General features: G+C 40.9%; 1 protein-coding gene and 1 long non-coding RNA gene across 2 annotated transcripts; both read left to right on the top strand.

The window, feature by feature from the left end:
• Positions 1 to 2,842: 2,842 nt before the first annotated feature.
• LOC135495711 (F-box only protein 15-like) lies at positions 2,843 to 9,189 on the top strand. Its single transcript, XM_064784573.1, has 14 exons — positions 2,843 to 3,020; positions 3,345 to 3,482; positions 3,686 to 3,790; positions 4,068 to 4,169; positions 4,861 to 4,953; positions 5,097 to 5,306; positions 5,563 to 5,781; positions 6,162 to 6,217; positions 6,496 to 6,588; positions 7,051 to 7,166; positions 7,607 to 7,668; positions 7,796 to 7,833; positions 8,054 to 8,133; positions 8,395 to 9,189. Exons 1-14 carry the CDS (start codon positions 2,923 to 2,925, stop codon positions 8,485 to 8,487), a joined length of 1,503 nt encoding a protein of 500 aa, XP_064640643.1. The 5' UTR covers positions 2,843 to 2,922; the 3' UTR covers positions 8,488 to 9,189.
• A 5,208-nt stretch (positions 9,190 to 14,397) lies between these two features.
• LOC135495662 (uncharacterized) lies at positions 14,398 to 15,364 on the top strand. The gene is made up of 3 exons (XR_010448589.1): positions 14,398 to 14,484; positions 14,984 to 15,007; positions 15,278 to 15,364. It is a non-coding gene; the product is annotated as an uncharacterized LOC135495662 (long non-coding RNA).
• Positions 15,365 to 20,907: the final 5,543 nt, after the last annotated feature.

A 20,907-nucleotide genomic window follows, 5' to 3' on the forward strand; every position in this document is an offset into this window, starting at 1 on the left:
ACACGGAAATAGTTATTCGCCCAATTCGCCCATGCAAAATCATTGGCCCACCTGGGGCTGACGAGGAAACTCACGAGACTCTACAGGGTGGCCCAAGGCTTTCCCTTGCACAATAGAGTTATATTGAGTCACCATTGTGTGAGGGAAAATAATACTGGGCCACCCTGTAGCACATGAACGTGTCACCCTGTTCAAAGACATCGGAGCGAAAGTGAAAAACGAGGACATTTTCTGTTTTCCACCGCAACGGGCCTGTGTATTTGACCGTCGCTCTTAACTGCAGAAATGACTTTCGGCCAATGAGACAATAGTGCACCATATCTCTTCTGAATGTGACCTCCCCTTCATAGCCCGCCAGCGAAATTTTTTTCTGCAGGATACTTCTGCCATAGTGTACATCTGACAGCCAATCAGAATTCAAGGCAAGCACGTGTCTTTGTTGACATCATCTTTCCACATGGCGCAATAATGTCAACAATGCCACGTGTTCTGATAATCTTGGAAAGAACAAGTTAGCAAATGGTTAGAGGAGTATATTAGCTAAAATATATTTATTTGCAGTATCTTAACATGTATTTTCATTGTCGAGTGGACTGTATTTATTGGACTTGTCTGTTAAAGGCGCACTGTGCTCGGCAAAATAGCCGAGGTTGAATGTTTATCTGTCAACCGTGTAACTAGTTCTGCTGTATATGCATAGGTGGCGCCACCATTCAATTTATTTTGTTTGCTTGTCAAAATGTGTTTTATACAATGGCCCTTCAACAATGTTCAAACTACCAAAATAGGCCTGATAAGACCCCCTTTAGGAGGGGCTCTTAAGATACACGTGTGTGCGGGAGTATATAATGTAAATGAAGTGAAATAAAGAGAGTAACTATATTGTATATCCAACAAACAATTTTTTTTGGTATTTTTCTGAATTAACTCCGTTGAGTTTACCGATTTCTCCGCGATCTTCCGGTGGTGGTTGCTATCCCATTGCTTGAAATTAATTTAAATTAATTTAAATCTTCATGGGAATTCGCTACATCATATGCCTAAGAAATTGGCCAATTATATTAATATTTTTATCAGAGAAATATCCGTCCTAAATAATGACAGAAAAGGGTGGTTTATTTCAATTTTGTGTCGACATGATCGAGGTCACGTGACATAAAAACAAAACAATCGCACACACCCGTCCAAAAAAGGCACTTTAAGAAAAACAAATACGTTTTTCCAGCTTAAAACCACACTGACGACTAAGTTATATTGGTCTACTGCCCAAATCTGAAGTATCAAATTGAATCACAAACTAGAACTAGCTCTATTTAGCTATAGTTGCGTGAAAAATTCGGGTGAGCGACGTACATTCTGTACCCTAGCGGCCAATAATTAAACTACTTTCAGCCGTCTGCTCCGGTCTCGTTAGGGAGTTTTTCCCAAATGTACGCGATGATGACGTGCCCCATTAACAGGACGTAACATCTATTTTAAAATGCGTTTCGAAAGTGAATGCATGAGGACAACCCATTTGTGTCGTATATCACTGGAACGCCCGATTCCCGTGAATAAGGTCAATCACAATGTATTACATTACCGAAACAAAAATGTGTCGGAAGGAACTATATGGATGGTCCCATCGCACCCCCCCCCCTCCAGCAGTATGACACAGAAGGGCTAGTTGACTGTCCACCGGGGGGGGGTTGGGGGGAGCTTCCCCCCAACGCACTGGTAAAAACCTATGTAGACGGAGGGGGGTTTGGGGGGTGTCCCCCCATTGTAACAGCTGTAGTTGTTAGAGCTTGCACTTAACATATGCTCGTAGGGGGGTTCGGGGGAGCTCCCCCGACCTAAAGGGGGGCTCACTAAGTTCTTGACTTTACATATTACCTTCAACAGCAGACATCGGATACACTGTCCCTTTAATAATTATCAACATTGGCAACACTGTCAGTGTCACTGCCCCTTAAAATTTCACAAATCGCGAGACATCGGATACACTGTCCCTTTAATAATTATCAACATTGGCAACACTGTCAGTGTCACTGCCCCTTAAAATTTCACAAATCAATGCATGCACTGCAATGTAGCGATCAGATCAGCTGATGCCTCTTTTGTATGCATAATATCATCAATTTTACAATGAATCTGTGCAATTCATTCCTAAACACTACGACACAAACCTTGAGTTGAGCATAATTGGGGTCAGACAATGAACTATTGTCACATTCACAGTTGAAGTGGCACTCGGCATGCGACTCGGTATCGTCCATTGTATTTGCATTATCATGCATAAATAAACAGTGTGACGTCAAAGATCGCGCCAATTGTGATTGGCTGTCAGATGTACACTGTGGCAGAAGTATCCTGCAGAAAAAAATTTCGCAGCCCGCCATGTTGCCAGAAAGTGTACCAAGTCTTTGCTGGGTGTGCCCTGCCCCTTCACCATGCGTATACTCTCTCTGATCTAGATGCATGAGTGCTTTCCTAACATAGTGCACCATGTTTCTACAGGGTGGACCTTGGCTCCATCCTCCAAAAAGTGTCTCATTTTCACAAGGCGAATACCTGATCATTTTCATAAAGGGATTCCATGAAATCAGAACACCACACCTGAAAAGACTGCAGATACTGCAACAACCATACCATAACATGCTGCCACAACCAGACCTGATAGACAGGAGACGCTGGCACAACCAGACCTGATGAGATTGCAGATGCTGCCACAACTGGCACAACCAGACCTGGAAAGACAGGGACGGCTCTTGGCCGAACTTGCAGTATGGGACGCACTGTATTTTAACCTCGATCCAGGTAGAACTGTTTACACCTGCAAGCGAGGTCTTTGTGTACAAGGTCAAGGCCGTTGTTGGCCATATTTTCATTATTCCCACAAATTATTTCAAATAATCTGCCTTAAAACTGTAACTGTGTAAAATGGCAAGTAATCGGCATAAAGATCACTTGAACCAATATCTAAAGACCCATAAGAGCACAAATAAGACTCCGGAAAGAGACAAGCAGAGCCAAAATCGGTAAATTTATGGCCAGTTAGTACCCAATATCATATGGGCAATTTTTGCCCCTCTGGCCTCTTTTTTTCAAGTTTTTCACACGGACACTGTCGACGTCACTGACACTTCATTCATGACTTGACAGTGACACTCAGTGACAGTGTGAATCGATCCATCTGATAATGATAAACGGTATGATTAGCGCAAGTATAAATACATTGCATATTGTGGTTTCCTGTTAACTTACCTGCACTGCTGCAGCGCAGGGGACAAAAAAAGCCCAGGAAACCAACTAATGACCACCTTAAGCCAAGCCGTATATTTCTAAATGCTTATTTTTGACAGTCATGTCCAGGCATCAACTTCAAGAGGTATGTCATCACCAAAGACAGACTCGTCAAGACAAGCTAGCACGCAACCTAGAAAGAAGCCATCTGCCAAGATTTTTCCTGTTATTCCAAGGGGAAAAGCTAATATCGGACAGTAAGTACCAGTGTCAGTGAGAAATTTTGGAATTTTACTTTGTAGAACAACAATGGGAGTCTTTCCGTTGACGGTTAGCAATAGAAATACATTTTTGGTGAATTATTTCTTCAATTCAAGCAGTCTATGCAGATCCACTGTTGTCAGTTCTACATTTAATGCTCACTGCAGAGAAGAGTTTATATTATTTATTTTACTTTCAGTCTCCCTGACGAGATTCTTCTTGAAATCTTTTCCTACTTGGGACCAAGCAATCTCCTCTCCTTATCAAGGGTTTGTCACAGGTGGCTTAACCTCACTAATGATAAGTAAGCACTCTATATCAATCAATACATCTGTTTGTCACAGGTGGCTTAACCTCTCTAATGATAAGTAAGCACTCTTATGATCAGTACATCTGTTAGAAGTTGTCACAGGTGGCTTTTACTCACATTGATAAGTAAGCACTCTATGATGAGTACATCTAAATTCCTCTTTTTACAATAATCACTGCAAGACCTTCAGACAGACTTATGTTTGTTTTCCAGTCAGCAAGTTTTCAATTCATCGTCTGTGAAGTGTTTAAACCGTGTTTCTTCATTTCAGCCTGATATGGAAAGATGTGTTCGAGAAGTATGTGAAGAGACAGAGAGTAAAAGTCCCAGAAAGACCTCCATCAAACTGGTGGAAATCACAGTGCATATTCAAGTAGGTAAACTGCTCAATCCCATTTGGCTTCAGGAAAATTATCTTCGGTCACTTCTGGAGATGAATTTTAGGAGAGGAACTTTACTGTAATCAGTACATTGTCCCTGAGGCTTAAACCATGTTTATAGATAGATATCTGTGATATCTAAGTGACGTCATTCTGACATCACACAAATTTTTTTCGCCGCCCACATCCGGGAACCTAACGCCGCTCAATAGAGACGGCGATGCGACGTAGCAATTTCTACATCATGCATTTAATGCTAGAGTCACTCGAAGTTTGTCTTGCCTACCTCATGACTTTTGGGATATTATTGAAGAAAATACGATTTTGGTTCAAAGGCAACTTAACAAAATGGGTTAAAATTATTATGTTTTTGAGAGAAATATCATCAGGGTACCAGTTTGTCGCAGCTTTTCTTAACGGAAAACCATGTTGAAGAGAACCTGGTGGTCCATGTTTTTGAAAGCATTTTGCTGCAGGTTACCTTTAATACTTTTTACTACATTTCAAGAGGGCTTAATCTGTCTCCACACTCAATTACCCATCTTTTTTCGATTGTAATTTTGTTATAAATATTGTAAAAGCGCCTTGGCACGGATTTAATGTGAAAAGGGCGCTTAAATTTAAATATGGTATATACATACATACATACATACATACACACTCGAAATTTTTGTCTCATTCTAGAGGGGTCGAGCAAAGAAACAAAAGAATGCTGCCGTTGCTGAAGAAGATCAGCCAGTACACCAAACTACCAGCTAATACTCAAAAAATCTTAACGTGAGTTGATCATATTTAGTTCTAAGTCAGAGTACCATGGAGCAAAACCAAACATTTTTAATTTGCTAATAATGAAACACTAATAATGATCAGAAATCCTCTCGGGGTGTATTTTGAATTTTTTCGAACTATCGCTTTTCTAGGAAGTCCGATGTCAGATGGCAGTTGACTTTGGTTGATAGTGACAGCATAGAGCACACATTCCAGTGCAATGATAGATTCTACTTCAACATGTCAATCACGACGAGATGGTACAGTTTGGAGTTCCCTCCAGTTCGGCGGATCAGGAGATTAAAGATACACAGCATGAACCCAGTGTTCTTTGACCAGAATGGAGTCGCCCAACCAAACAGGTACGATTTCATATCTGCTGCTGAATTCAATTATAATTGTTTGACTGAAACAGCATTATGACTTTTAACCATGAAGTCTTTCTATTGCAAGCATTACCAAGTCAACAGCATGTTTATTAGCTGAGAAGACCTTACTGAGCGATTGACTCTGCAGCTGAAGGCAGGGGATTTCTAAAAGTTCATGCCCTTCTGAAATATATAAATTAGGGTTTCTTAAAGTTGTAATTTTCACTTCTTTTTTCGTTTTGATTTTCAGTCCCTGCCAGCGGTCCCTGTTTATTGACATGGAGTTCAAGTGGCATAAGATAACCAGTGACCATAAGCCTATAACCAGTGATGATCTCGTATCGGTGTATAACCTGCCTCATTCGATGATGCTAGCCACTTGGAAGGATGGTGGAGAAATGGCATTCATCTCGCTCTGTATTCATAGCAACCACCTTGTTGAGAGGTGTTTTCTTGGGTCATCTTTGGAGTAAGTGTGGAATATGATATTTGTTTACATTCATCAATAGCTTCAGGGAGATCAGTGGCACAGTGGTTAGAGCACTGGGCTCATAAGCAGGTCCTGGGTTTGACTCTCGGATGGATCACCGCTGTTCAAGTTTCGTGTCATTGAGCAAGACACTTACCCCCAAATTGTTTCATCCTTTGAATGAGACGTAATACCGAGGTGCCTGTCTTGGCCAGGGCAAGCACGAGACCCAACCAAGTGAGAAATACGACAGCTTGTGATGGACAACACCTCTGGTCTAAGACTGAGGCACATTGTGTATTTCTCTAGTAGCGAACCTGGGGAAGAGTAAATACAGAGGGACGACCACCACCTGTTCATTGCCCTTACTGCTTTTACAGCTCTTATATTCCACCTTCACGTCTTGTTGCCATGGATGACATCGACCCAAGATACGGTGAGTTGCAATGAAAATTACTTCGTCCCTTGGCCAGGCACTGTAAAATTTACTTGCATCTTGAACATGTGCCAACAAAGTAGACTGCCTCATATTGCTTGAGAGATAACGCTGTAGTTTTCATGGTGGATCACTTTGTGTTTCAAATATTGATTATGACATTCTGTTCTACACACTGTTTATTGCAGTTCTGTGATTTTTTGTGATCCTGTTTGGAGAAGTCCAGGTCCAAGTTATTCCTTTAAATTAATAGTGAAAGACTTTCCCCTTCTTTCCAGGCTTGCATGACTACTCGTGTACGATAGAGCTTAGAAATCAACGAGCTGTGTTGTGGTCAGAACACTTTAGAGGCCTCAATTCCAGAGAACCAGGTCAGTAATACTGTGATGTCGATGACTAACATGACTTAAAGGCCTATGCCATTCGCCTTGGCGCCGTCTTAAAGGGACAATATAGGCAGCAGCTAGGCAGGCAAGATAAAGTTACACGAAGTCGCCAAAAGGGTTCTCTCACATCTCGCAGTACGTCGAAATGATTCACGCTTGTACGAGGAATACATTTAGTGCCGAATCTGACATGAGCCAGGGCCCTTGTGTATATTAGTCACCTGAAGATGGCCAAATTAGCCCCTCCGTTCCTGCCTATTGTCCCACTTTAGATGTGTCAGACGCATCAGTGTTCAGATTTTGAATCTAAAACCTTCACCACAAGACCACACTATTTGAATATTGTGAATCATAATTGCACACTTTTTAACTTAATTGAGGTGCAGGAAAAACTTTTTTGGGTAAGGAGCCCTAGTCAAATCTGACATTAGTTTTATTCTGTTTTAGGTGGAGGAGGGGCAGTCCTCACAGCTATAGACGTCGATGAGAATATCTACCATCATAACTTATCGAAGAAGCTGTCAATACCGTGGAAGACTGATCTCTTTAAGAATATACTGCAGGTAATGACGATAAAATCATAGATAACTTTGGACTAGGAAGCGCTGTGGCACAGTGGAAAAACCTAGGACTCGTCACCAGAAAAGTCGTGAGTTGACGCTTGGTCAGTGCCACTTGGTTCTTTCAACTGGCCTGAAATGGCCAGGTGAAGTTCAGTATGTGCACTACTTGGTCCCTACAGAAAGATTTCTGGATTAGGGTTAGGAAAAGAATGTCTAGTGATTTGAGACTGTACAGTCGTGCAGTATAAAGTGCTATTTAAGAATTTTCATTTCATTTCATTTGAAGAGTAATTTCCGATGACTTATGAATGATGTAACCAGTTAGAATTGTGTTTGTAGGCATTGGAAAGTATGTGCTTGTCCCGCTAAAATAGTTTCCTCAGTCAACTGTTTAGGGCCTCTTCAAGATTCCTCCTCAAGATTCTTGGGTATTTTTTCAGGACATGGTGATCATGGATCTAACAGTTTTGGAGGAAAGAGATCTACCCATATGGTGTGTGAGGTAAGGGGTTAATTTACCAGCTATATATAACTAAACATTTTAACGTCAGGCGATACACATTGACTTTCACCCCCTCATGCGCATCATCACCATTTTAGTCAGTCAGTGTTTTTCTTTCTTATTCCAGTGCTCCAGTAAAAGTGGCTTATGCTGATGAGGGGAAAGGTGAGTGTCGTTTTACCCCCGAATGTATAGTAGAACGTTTCTGTTACAAGGACACCCTAGGGACTGACAAATGCTCAACTGTATCTCTAATGGAGAGGTGTCCTGAATACAGAGATTAGTTTGATTGAAAATGGCCTGTTTGGGAGAAAAAATCAGTGTCCTGGTGACATTCATCTTTTCTCAGTATTTCATTCTGGTCCTGTTTTTTCTTTCGTTTCAGTTGACTTTGAGTTCGATGGGATAGATTATGTAATTGATTATGATGATGCTCGTGGGAAAGTTCATATGAGTCTCAACTGGGTAAGTTATTCATTCTAACACATAGTTGTATTGTGGCATTTTCTTTGGAGTCTGGGGTGTCAGATGTAGTCGCAATCAACCTTAGACCTTGGGTATTCCAGAGACATAGCCACAAGGGAAATGTAAAAGAAACTCTTTTCCAGTTGCATGTTGGACAACATTTTTGAGGGGGTATTTGTATAATAGATACATGAATACTGTTGTCTATTCCAATACAATCTATTGATGATCTATTTAATAGTCATACACTTTTTCTTTCAGGATGGAGCAAACAAGATCTACAATGTGACGCATTTCAAAATGCATATTTTGTTAGATACAGTGAATGCATGGTTTGGGACAAAATACAAATAAGACTTTTACACCATCCTGGTCTCAATTTTAATGCTAAATCGTGAGTGGGACAGGCCTTCTACACTTGTTCTAACTACCTATCTCATAATTTTGTCGCTATATGTTGCTGCAGAGATCTGGGGCTCATGCCTTCGCTGTTTATTATTAATCTGTGATTCTACCTATAGCTGGCAGTTATCAGTTGCAATTGGAATGCCAGTCCTGCATGCTGATTACATGCAGCTCGTAATGTGATACTCCAAAGGAGCTTAGCCTGAACTAGAATCTACATGTACAGGCCTATCTCAAAGCAGTCACAATTAACCATTGAAAGGTGTGCTTTATGAATTTTAGACTAATAAATGTTAGACTAATGACATATTTATGATCATTAAGTTATTATGTAGCTTGACTATCAGTAATTCCCGGAACGCACATTGGGCATGTGCATGCAACTGTTGTAAACAGTAGGTTACTATGTACCCATAGAAAAGGTACAGCTGCACTGGACCTTTAATTACCGTAAGAAAGTTGTCTTCCAATTCTTAATTGGGAGTAATGTTAATGATATGCACACATGTGTTGTAGATAAAGATGCTGGCAGTGTAGAAGGAAGTCGATCACTGTATTGTTCACAAAAAATTCAAAAAGCTTTTGCAGTGATTATTGTACACAAAAGGCAAGATTGCATTTTTCCTCAATAAAAGAAACATGAATAAAGAATTCTCTTGTTACAATGTTTTTTCCAATGAATCTGATGGATAAGAAACCCTTTTTGAAAAGGACCATTGGCATTATTAAGGGCAATATTACCCAGCTGTCGGCTGCCCAGTCACCTCCTATTCTACATAAGTAGTTTCCATCAACAAATTGCACAAAAAAAGAAAAATTCAAAAAATATGGCTGAATTATCGCGCTTTTCCGATGTGACTCTCATCTCTCCAGACATCGACTCTTTCCACGTGGAAAGCTGCACTAGTAAGGCATTTCCTGGAGCCATGGGTCTACCCCTTGGTGCTGATATTGATTTTTCCGACATCACACTTGATTACCCCCGCAACTGCGACGATAAATGGAAATGGCGTTGCGTCGTAAAAGCGGGGTGATGTAAACTGCACTAGCAGCAAACACGTTCAGAAAAATAGTTTACTGATGAACCAGAAGAAGAACAAACATATACTACAAACCCTGTTGAATAGAACGTTTAGACAAGTCATGGAACTGAAATATGAATAGATTTGGAACTCTATCAAATTCGTACTTGTGATGAAAACCGAAAAAAGCCGCTTCAGGATCGATATATAATCATGGAGTGCCACACCTACTCTTAAAATTAGATCGTAAAAATAACTGTTTTATAGATATTTTTTATTTCTCTGGTAGTTTCTAATGCACTGACTGCTTATCCCTCATTCTGGGACGCGCCTATTCAGATGTAGAGCAATATTATTCGTCTGCTTGAAAAAGACCTATATATCGGATGTCCGATATAATGGAGTCCGTGCAGCAAACTAATTGTTTTGAATTATCGAGTCCCCTCTACGTCAATATCAAACACACCATGGAGGAGGGTATTCAGGATGGGGCTTTTATCATGGCAGATGTTAATGATTTTTCAAACTCTAATTTGACGGGTTGTTTAAATAATTTATTAAGTTTTTAGAGTATGGTCGAAGTTCCAGTGACTTGTTATCATTGTTTCCGTTCAAACTTCCTGAGACACAGGTTTTGATACTCCTACCATGTATACAAATGTCTGAAGGGCATGGATTTCATCAGGGGTTTGAAATATCAACTGGTTATGTCTGCAGGATGCCAAGGTGCGCAATGTTATATCGGTTTCGGAATTCGCATAAAGGGCTACTCCATTTCATGAAGGATTCCACTTCTGGTGATTTCGCACGCACAGAAAATGAAATATTTGAAATTTCACTTCAAACTTCATGTAGACTTCAGAAGTAGTGTCACATTCATATTTTAACAGGTGGAATTGAAAACTTACGAAGTACTTGCGCAGTTGTGAATATTGTGCCCCATAAAATCGCCAAGGTGGCCACGTTTCGGTTATTTCTATGTGCCGAAATAATTTAGATGCAGATAATCGAGCAAAGAAAATTTTGTGCAGTTTTCTCTTGGCTCGTGTCTTCTAGTACCAATTGTTTACTGATAACATTGTCTAAGGCAGTGTCGGAGGCCTTATTTTCATTTTGAGATTTAAAAATGCAGAAATTTGCATCTTTTGAATCTCACGTACGTTTAACCATCAGCGCAGCTTGTTATTACATTTTTAAGAGTGTTAGAGCGTAAATATAGGAGGATTATTACAGACTGACGTACTTACAGTCTATGTCTCAGTGGGTAAACGGAGGATTCCGAAATAAAATCATGAACAAAGTTTGGATACTATTCTTAGGATGGATATATTTGCATGCTGCTGGTGTACGAGGGACAGGTAAGTCTTGAACGACAGCTTTAGTCCGTCCTTGTTTTTTTTCGAAACGTTTTGCGCTCTCTGGGTGTGAACTACAGGTTGGATTTCTTGAAGGTTGTGTTTTATTGATCTTAGTTTCGAGACCAATCGGGCCCTTTCGAGGACATCGTTGTCAGTGCAAAAATCTTCAGCGAAGCACATGGTCATTCAGGGCGGGGAATAGGGCCAGCTAAGACCGATTTTTCGATGACTAATTGTATATATGTATGCGGCCATTCTAGAATGCCCCAATTAAAGATAAGTGGAAAACACTGGCACAGTTATCATTGAGCGGGCGCGTCAACAGTTCAGGACGACTCAAGTTATTTTTGAAGCAATGCTAAAGAACACAGGCAAGGGAAGTCAGACAAAGCTGATGACTTCTCTCTCCGTACAAGTTCCCCTAGTATTGCTCAATTGAAATACACATGTAAACAGCGTACTTCCTTTCCCGATACATGTACGTGTCTCCTATCATTTGCTTAAACTTAAACAGTTCGGTACCTCCTTTTCCACTCATGCACCCTTCTTCTTGCTCCATTGACGTAATACTTCTTTCCCCGCGGGTCAAACAGATGTTGTTCGTACTCGCTCAATTGACACATATGATAAGTTCATGTAAATGAAATTCCCTTGCCATACACGTGCTCTTCCTATTTTTCATGCGCAGATCCCGTGATTATCCCTCTTTGCCATACGCGTGGTATTTTTGGGTGCTTTGCCATAATGTCCTTCAATTTGATACGATTATACTTGTACGTATTCTTATGTTTCAAGTCAGAAAAAGATAATATTTGATTTCCAGGCAGTGAGACCTGCTCCTATAATCACCAGCACGCCAGCTGCCCAACCCAGACGAAGGAGCAAATAATAGGCGTGTCCGTGGGGGCCTGCATCGCCGAATGCAGCAACGACAACTACTGCGTTGGATTGGAGTTCCATTCCGACGACTGTCGGAGCAAACAGCTGGGATGCACTGATACGACGAAATACACCCTTAGAGGCAATTGTTTTCTCAAATATCACGTGTGCGCGGAAGCACAACTCAAATATAAAAATAATAACGCATATAATTGGTATACAAAAGCTAGTAAGTATTTGGTTTTTGGAATAAACGAAACAACATTTTATTATACAGTATAGCTGGTCCTTTTTCACATTTGGCCGATAACCCACCACCAGGGTGGTGATTCAAATTAAGTTACCAGGGTTACTGGTAATAATAAATTCGCCGGAATCTTTTGCAGAAATGATGGAAAGTGAGATGCTGTAGGACTGACGTTCAGTGCCGATACAGTAAGTCGGTAGGGCAATATTTCTCCAATGACTTAAAAAAATGCCGTCGAGAACGTCCATCAGTATTACTATAAAATCACATTTTGCTTCAAACCGGTTATTTTATGCTCTGGAACGTTTGATGTTAAAAAGTGTAACATGCGGGTGGAATGGCTGAGTTATTCATTCTCTTGCAGATATCAATTGCACTGTTTCACCAGGTAAGAGCACTTACACGCTTGATGGCAATTTCTTTCTTCTTAGTAAAGAGTCTTTTTATTTCGTACGCACAATTTTCCGATTTTTCAATACTGACTCTCCTCGTGCGCATGTGTATACGCTAAAACCCGGACCACCACGCGCGTACTCTCTAAATGTAAAAGAGTGAAGCTCACTCTTAGAAGAGTGTAGTTAGTGAAATTCCACTTTTGCAAGAGTGGTCCCTAACTACACTCTGGGTTCACTCTTTTACATTTTGAGAGTAGGTACGCGCAGAGTACGTCGGTCGGTGATGGTGTAATGTATACAAAGCACAGTTGACTTTGTTATGCTGCATATTATTGGTAAAAACATGCAATATATTCATTGGACGTCACCTTCGAGCGCCTGAACTCGGCAGCACACGTGAAAGTCTGGAAAGCCGTGAATCAAACCCGCAAAAATCGTAATTTCAGCTCTGGGGTGTGGCAAAATAATTTGAAAGTCACAATTCTTTTCATTCCTTTTTATGCAGTTCCTGTATGCGATTTTATCCGAACTGTCGGTGAAAGGTGTAATCGCTATGCCATCAAGACTACTAGCAGCGTTTCCCTTGAGTTTTGCCAGACGGAATGCAGCCATCGGATCGACTGTTTGAACTTTGAACACAGGAATAAAGTTTGTTATCAGAATAACTATGTGTGCGCTGCGAATCAAATGCTGAAACACTCAACATACAATAGCAACGTCAAATCAGGTAGAAATCCCTCCTCCTCATCCGCCATCGGCCCGCTAATTTCCTATATCATATAAAGTGGGCTGTTCATTTTTTTAAAATATGCACGCTAAAGCGAAATTCATGTTCTCAGTCAGCGTATTTTCGTCAATTCACTTGAAATAAATACATCATTTACTCTCATATAAGTGATATCAGAGTCATTCAACATTTTTTTGTTTGAAAGACCCTGGTGATATACAGTAGAGTTGTTCTTGTTCTCGTAGGGTTTCTTTACCGTCCCTCCGACTCATTTAGCAACAGCAACATTGAGCAACATTGAGCCGTCGCATGGAATCATTTTGTAGAAACTGGCGTTCGCACTGTGGTGTTGTGGGTGAAGAAAAGTCTAATATCGCACACCTGAGGCTCGTACTTTGGATCTAAATGTTCGATGTCGCTTTCTTTGCAGCGAAATGTACGATTATACAAAAGCCAGGTAAGTCGATATTAACTGAGTTTGTATTAAGCCTGCGTTCTAATGTATTAGTAGTCCTTGTTCTTTGTTTATCATCAGATAGTATACTTTAAAAGCCTACTCACTACTGCCGCTGGTTCGTACACCAGGTCCTCCTCCTCTAACATTTCAAGTAGATACTGAAGTCCTCTCGTATGGGAACCTCGGACTTCATTATTGGTTTTGGCTGGAGAACCAACATTAATATTGCACCAAACATCTCTTTGACACACTGACATCATTCAAAATGCAGTTTGCAATATGTATAGAATCGATATCTCTCTAGCCTAAGCTATGATGAACAATACAATGAAACCAGTCAAATTTTCAGCAGTTTGATTCGGGGACATGACAGTTCGTGGCTCCTCCATGAGAATAATTTATAGATGCGTCCCGCTTGAGCGAAGTGATAAACATGGAAAACAACAGGAACGGGGGATCAATAAGTAATGAGAACAGGGTGTTCGACATTCGGTCACACGTTTATTGCTGCAGAGAGACGTAGACGAAAATACTAAGTAGGCTAATTATCACGTAACGTTTTGTTTTTAGCTGCCGTGAACTGTACCTACACTCGCAAATTCGCCAGTTGCCCACTGATCGTTCATGTACAAAATTTAGTTCTCTCCGCCGTAACGCTTGGGGCCTGCTTCGCCGAATGCAGCAAGCAACCTTATTGCGTTGGATTCGAGCATCACCCGGACGACTGCTGGTTAAATCAAAAAGATTGCACAGAAGAACAACCCACTAAGCGAGGCAACTGCTACTTCAAAGAGCAACGGTGTACAGATGCGCAACTCAAATATATAAATGAAACGAAATACCATTGGTACACAAAAAATGGTTAGTGAGCTTTATTCATTATAGATAAATGGTAAGCGATATAAATGCTACACGAATCTTTACGGACAGAGATAATTTAAATTTTGAATCCAACAAAATATAAGCCTGTGACGTATTCTGTATAAATACAGAATATTCGTATTCGTATTCTGTATTAATAAAGAATACGTACGTCACACCCAATGCTGGAACTTGTGGATTTGAATATTCTGAGATGCGTTTTAGACAGATCCCATGCAGTTTCGGACGCCGTAACTCTAAAAAGAAGTTTCGAAACCTGCGGGTCGACTTAAACCTTGTTCTTATGTTGGGGAATCAATAGACTCCTTGCACTTTCGGAAGTTTCATCGAGGTAATTATGGGGACTGTCAACAATCTTTTTACTTCCTCTGCGGATACTAAGTTACAGTGTACGGTATCTACATGTACCCAGTTATTACGTACATGTAATTCGCTTTCAATCTCATTGTGAAACAAAGTATTCCCTTATTTCTTGCAGATCAAAATTGCGCCTTATCGCCGTGTAAGTACACGTTTTATCGGGCTCGTAAATGCACACGTTCGATTTGCTGTAATTCAACAAATACTACTTCATAGCTGTAATTTTGAAGTTGTTTGTTTCGATTTTTATCTCAGGATAAACTAATAAAACAAGTTTACTGGTGGAATGTTTTCGGTGCTCCTGGTGGAGTGATGTAATTTCTTGTTCTTAGTGGTTCCTTGCAGTTCCTGTGTGTGAATTCCAGCGAACCACTGATGACCTGTCCTTTTTAGATATTAATATTCGTTGCAGCTCCTGTGTGTGAATTCGAGCGAACTGACGGTCAATACTGCCACTTCAGACCTCGTCCATACGTCGCCAGGGTCTTAGCTAAAGTTTCTCGGGACTTCTGCGAAACAGACTGCACTAATCGTGCGGACTGTTTGAGTTTTGAATATCGGGTTCACCAGCAATACTGTCTCCAGTTTAACTACATCTGTCCTGGGAGTTGGAAGAGACCAACAGCGGACCTCGGGAGGAGTTTGAACATTAAACAAGGCAAGATCTGATAAAAAATACGGTTTTGCTCCACCCTCACGGCTTTTTGCCGAAAAGCGAGAAATCAATTTCTTTTCCAAGACATCTCAAATCAAACAATAAATAATGTGATTTTAAATGCTATTTGACTGTTTCCGTATTTTGAACTAATCTGAGCGATTAGGGGCTGAGCTACCAGTATAAATACACTGTTGCATGAACAGGAACAGCGTATCCCTAATAGTCGATTCAAGTCATTTGCCAGCTACAGCAGTCCTTGCCTTATACACTCAGGCTTGGAACTCTTGAATCTGCTCAATTATCACATTCACCCATTCCGAAAGCACACTTGACTGGAACTGACCCCACAGTGGAGCAGCTGATTAGTTCGTTTCCAATGAGCACGGCGGGGATGCAGAATTTGGCACTATTGACAATCGTCATAATCAACTGGATATAACCTAAATAATCGACTTTCCTTTCTTTTCCAGATCCCTGTTTGATCACACCGAAGCTAGGTAAGCATTTCAAACTCGTTATCAGACTTGGGCAATCTGCTGTGTAAAGTAGGAGGTAGGATAAATTAGGCACATCTAACTTCTTTGTCTCAACGGCATATATTTACGGAGGGAAGGAAACTAGCTGGAAAACGTATGACAGCCTGTCCTGTCTAGGATTAGAACCTGACTGTTTGTAAAGTCAGTTAAATGACACCAGAGTCGCCCGTTTCTTTACTCATACTTGGCCGGCCGGAGAGACCCTTTGCCATTATTTTTCTTTTTTAGCGAACGTGACCTGTTCCTTTGATCGAAAGGCCGCCAGTTGTTCAGTAGGAGTTTATCAGGCATTCGTTGGTATCTCACTCGGTGCCTGTCTCGCCGAGTGCAGCAAGGAATCTAGTTGCTTTGGGTTCGAGTACCATGCCGACGACTGCTGGATCAACAATAAAAGTTGCGGAGAAGAATATCGAACCGAGAGGGGCAACTGCTTGACCCATTATCAAGGGTGTAGTGACGAACAACTAAAAAATAAAGGGGACAACAGATATAACTGGTACACAAAAAAAGGTAAATCAGTCACGGTCGTGCACGAAATTTGCTGCTGTGTTGCTGTTATTGAATCCTGCTCCTACACTAGCGTCCTGCATGTTAAACCTGATCACTATGGCATAGCGATCAGACTATATGAATCTTTTAAAGAGCTTTGTATACGGTTGCGATGGGGTGGCCATTTTTAATACAAAAAGTACTTCCTATACCTACGCTCACCTCCGTCCCACGCGCAAACACTTCGTCCACGAAACGAGATGATTGAGATGTCTCAAGAATGAGCGACAGTCCTGCAGCCGCAACCGCGCCATTTTTAGATTTTTAGATTTTCTTTCTCGAATTGTGTCTTTCAGATACAGACTGCAGTCTATCACCGGGTAAGAATTCAGGTCTTGTGCTAGAGACCATGTCTAAAGTGGCGGGTTTTTTCATGAACAATATTTACAAGACAGTATGAGTCAACAAAAAAGGTAAAAATTGAATGCTGTGGAATCAATGGATCAGTCCGACCAAGAATGATAAGCCGAGTCTCAACAAAAATGGGGAACCTGTGAACCCGACAGATATACCTTTCAGCGAAAATGATGTCGTCGATAGTTGGAATGTCGTTGAGCCCGCATCACTGGACGCCAACGACGCTGGACGCCAACTCCTCTGGACGCTAGAGTAAGGCGTCCAGTGTGCTACAAGCTTTATGACTTTGAGAGTGGGGTTCCGTTATATCAGGGCCCAGGCGAGTACTCAGTCGACGTCAGAGACCAAACGCCAGCGCTGACACACGCTGTACATTTCTATCCGTAAGGATCCGTGTTAAGTCCCTGATCTCAACATCCCCAAAAACAATTGTATTTTCTTGCATCGATTTAATGCCAGATTAAAAAATGCATTATATCCGATTATTGGAACGTTGGTACACTGCTATTTACTGCTTTATAGGGCTGATGTAACGTTACATCTATGGTACGACTGTCGTCATACAAAAAAATCGTTTTTGAATTTTTTTCAGTGAATCAGTTATGTGACTTCAATCATACTACCGGCGAATACTGCCATGGTCACAGCATCAAGGTGACATATGACGTAACTGAAGAGTTCTGCCGAACGGATTGCTCCATTCGACATGACTGTTTAAGTTACGAATATCGGTTTAAATGTTGCGTTCTGAAAAATTACATTTGTTCGAGTGATGTGAAGAAAACTAGTGATCTGGAGTACGAGAGGAATGTCAAAATAGGTAAATACAATGAAACTTCTGCTTCATTAGTTGATACGAAATCAAAACAAAGGCCAATACAAGACACAAAATTTCATGACCAGCAGACAAATCTAGATCGTTTTAGAATTCAGCACATGTCCATTAATTTTTTGTCCACAACGTTTTGGGCTCTGGAGCATAAACTATTATACGGATTTTTCTTGAAGTGTAGGCTTTATTGCTCTGAGCTCAGCAGCCATCGCCCATTGTGATAGCCGGGAAGGGATGGTGGTAGTAGCTGAATTTGCCCTGCTTTTATCATTTTGCAGTAGGATCGTGCCGTGGCATTCCCGATCGAGGTAAGTATCAAAGTTTAGGATTAAATAAATGATGCCCATTTCAACAAATACGGGCATTATCCAGGGCTATACAGTGATACGCAGCATTGCTCGACGGTGTAACATTTTTGAGTGTTACCGCGGGTCCCAAAAATTGCTTCCATTTAATTCTTACTCTGTATATCAGTTAGTTAACTCTGTAACTAAATGGTTACGCTCGGACTCGTTTTTTTTGGTAATCTTATTTGCGTTTTTCATCTCATCGTATTTGCAGCGAAAGTACAGTGCAGCTATCTCCGCAAAAACGCCAGTTGCCTTGTTGGCAAATACAAGACCTTGGTGGCCGTCTCTCTTGGCGCATGCCAGACTGAGTGCACTGAGGAATATAGCTGCAATGGGTTCGAGTTTCGATCTGACGATTGCTGGGTAAACAGAAAAGGCTGTGCCGACGACCTTCTCAGCAAGCAGGGAAATTGTTTTTTCAATCAGCAAGGATGTAAAGAGGATAAATTATTGTATAAAGGAGACAGCAGATTTAATTGGTACAGAAAAAAGGGTAGGCCAGTGCCTAACATCTTTGGTTTAGAACGCAGAATGAAATCTTCCTGTGTGACAGTGGAGGTTTCCGAAAAGAACCCTAAAAACGCTAGGCTTACATACGATTCATGTTGTCACTTGTCAGGGTTCACGTATGTCAGTCGTCACAAGCATGTTCGTTTATTGACTTGGGCTTGTAAACGTGACAAAAATAACATGAGGGTGAAACGTAAAGTGCGCTCTGTGAATGACAGTTCTTGAGGTGACAACGTGAACATTATTTGTAGACCTAGCCTCAGACTGTGGGTTCATAGAGAGATGATAAATTTCATCGAATTGGTTTTTACAAATGATATTAGAGATGACATTTTGCATTCTTTAAAGAAACACATAAAGCATGTGACTCGAAAAAGATCATCACCGTTCATGGATTACGTTTCATTTAGCTTAGAATGACCGCGTTCGGACTCGGTTTATATTTCGCACGGTTTATAATACAATATATATCAATTTCTCTTGCAGATACTGACTGCAGTCTGACGGCAGGTGAGAAGACTTCACCTCTAATGTGCTAATCTTAAAAGTAGCGTGGTTACTCTTAGTGCTTCCTCTCAAAGACATCATTCCCTATTTGAGTAAGGCTTGATGCAACCGCATATGCCTGTGGCGAGATCCAGGAAAATAACACCAATGACATGAGCATCCAATTCCCAAGATGGTTGATCATGGTTGAGTACTAGCACATACATGTACGAACATTAGACCGGGTTTCAATAGATTTTACGATTCACATAACGCGTTCCGTTTCATTTTTATTTTCGTGACATGAAGAACGAACAATTCCAAAGAGCGGGATACATGTGATTCATGATTGACTTTCACCCCCACACCGTGTTTTCAAGCCTACGTTAATACTGGTTCACCCACCTTAGTGCAGAGCCGACTGTAATACAGATTTCTTAATCTTTTTCAGCTCCTGTTTGCGAATTCAATCACACGGTGGATGTCCACTGTCCGGGACATGTAATCCACCAACACTACAAGGCTTCCCTCGAGTTTTGCAAGGCAGAATGCTCGCGTCGAAGCGACTGTTTGAGCTTTGAGCATGCGAACAACGTGAACTATGAACAATATTGTTCACTGAAGGACTACATCTGTTCTGATGCAGAGCTAAAAAAGTCCTCAAACCGTCATTATTACATTAAGTATGGTAAGGAATAATCTCGAAATCGTTTGGAGCCAAAAGCATCTTCTCAGTTTCAGCAGAAAAAAATTTAAAATCAAATATTTAATAAAATCGTTCAAAATAGCATGGACAATTGAGGACATTGATGATTTGTGTGAATATAGGTTTTTCTATTGTTACGCTTAGGTCATCTTTAACTCCAGTTGTCTGTTACAAAGTTGATAACAAAATGACTCGAATTATTCAGCACTGAAACCATGGCAACTCAATATTGAAAAGTCAATCAAAGATTTATAAAATCTGAAGTCCTGCTTCCTCTCATTTACAGAATCCTGTCAGGTTATCCCAAAACTAGGTAAGCGTTTTAAAATCATAAACCATGGAGTTCCCCACATAATAAACACTGATGTGAAAAGGTTGAAATTTATCCTGGTTTGTCATTATGTTATTTCGAAATCAGTTGACAAATTTAGCAGTCGGGCAATTCCTGATAAAGTAGGTCCCATTTAAAGGAGACTATAGGCAGGACCAGATAGATCAGATTTTATTACAACATGTTGCCGATAGAGGTCCCCAATCTCGCAGTACTTTGAAACAATCACTCAATCAAACACCACCAACTGTACATACAGGACAGTCTTCTGAAGTCCACTGATTTGACCCCTTTCTCCTGCATAGCCCCCTTTAAATAAACAAAACCTTTACCATAAATGATATTGTCATTCCCTCGTAGGCTCTGAGACGACTTGTTCCTTCAGTCACCAGTACGGCTCGTGCCAGCAAGCAACCCTACGAACACTGAGAGGCATTTCATTGGACGGATGTCTCGCCGAGTGCAGCAAGCAATCTGGCTGTGCTGGCTTCGAATACCATTCTGTCGCCTGTATGGTCAATAAGGAGTGGTGTAATATTGATGACACACAACGCTTCGTGAAGGGAAATTGTTACACCAAACGTCAAGGGTGTACGAATATAACAACACCGGCCTACGTCTACCTTCGTAATTTAGGAGACGTGAAATATAACTGGTACACGAAAAATGGTAAGTTTCAGTTGCAGCATTCTTTCAAAAATATGTATAAGCTTCGTGTGCTGTGGGC

Source organism: Lineus longissimus, chromosome 11, assembly GCF_910592395.1.
Source record: "Lineus longissimus chromosome 11, tnLinLong1.2, whole genome shotgun sequence".
Taxonomy (NCBI): domain Eukaryota; kingdom Metazoa; phylum Nemertea; class Pilidiophora; order Heteronemertea; family Lineidae; genus Lineus; species Lineus longissimus.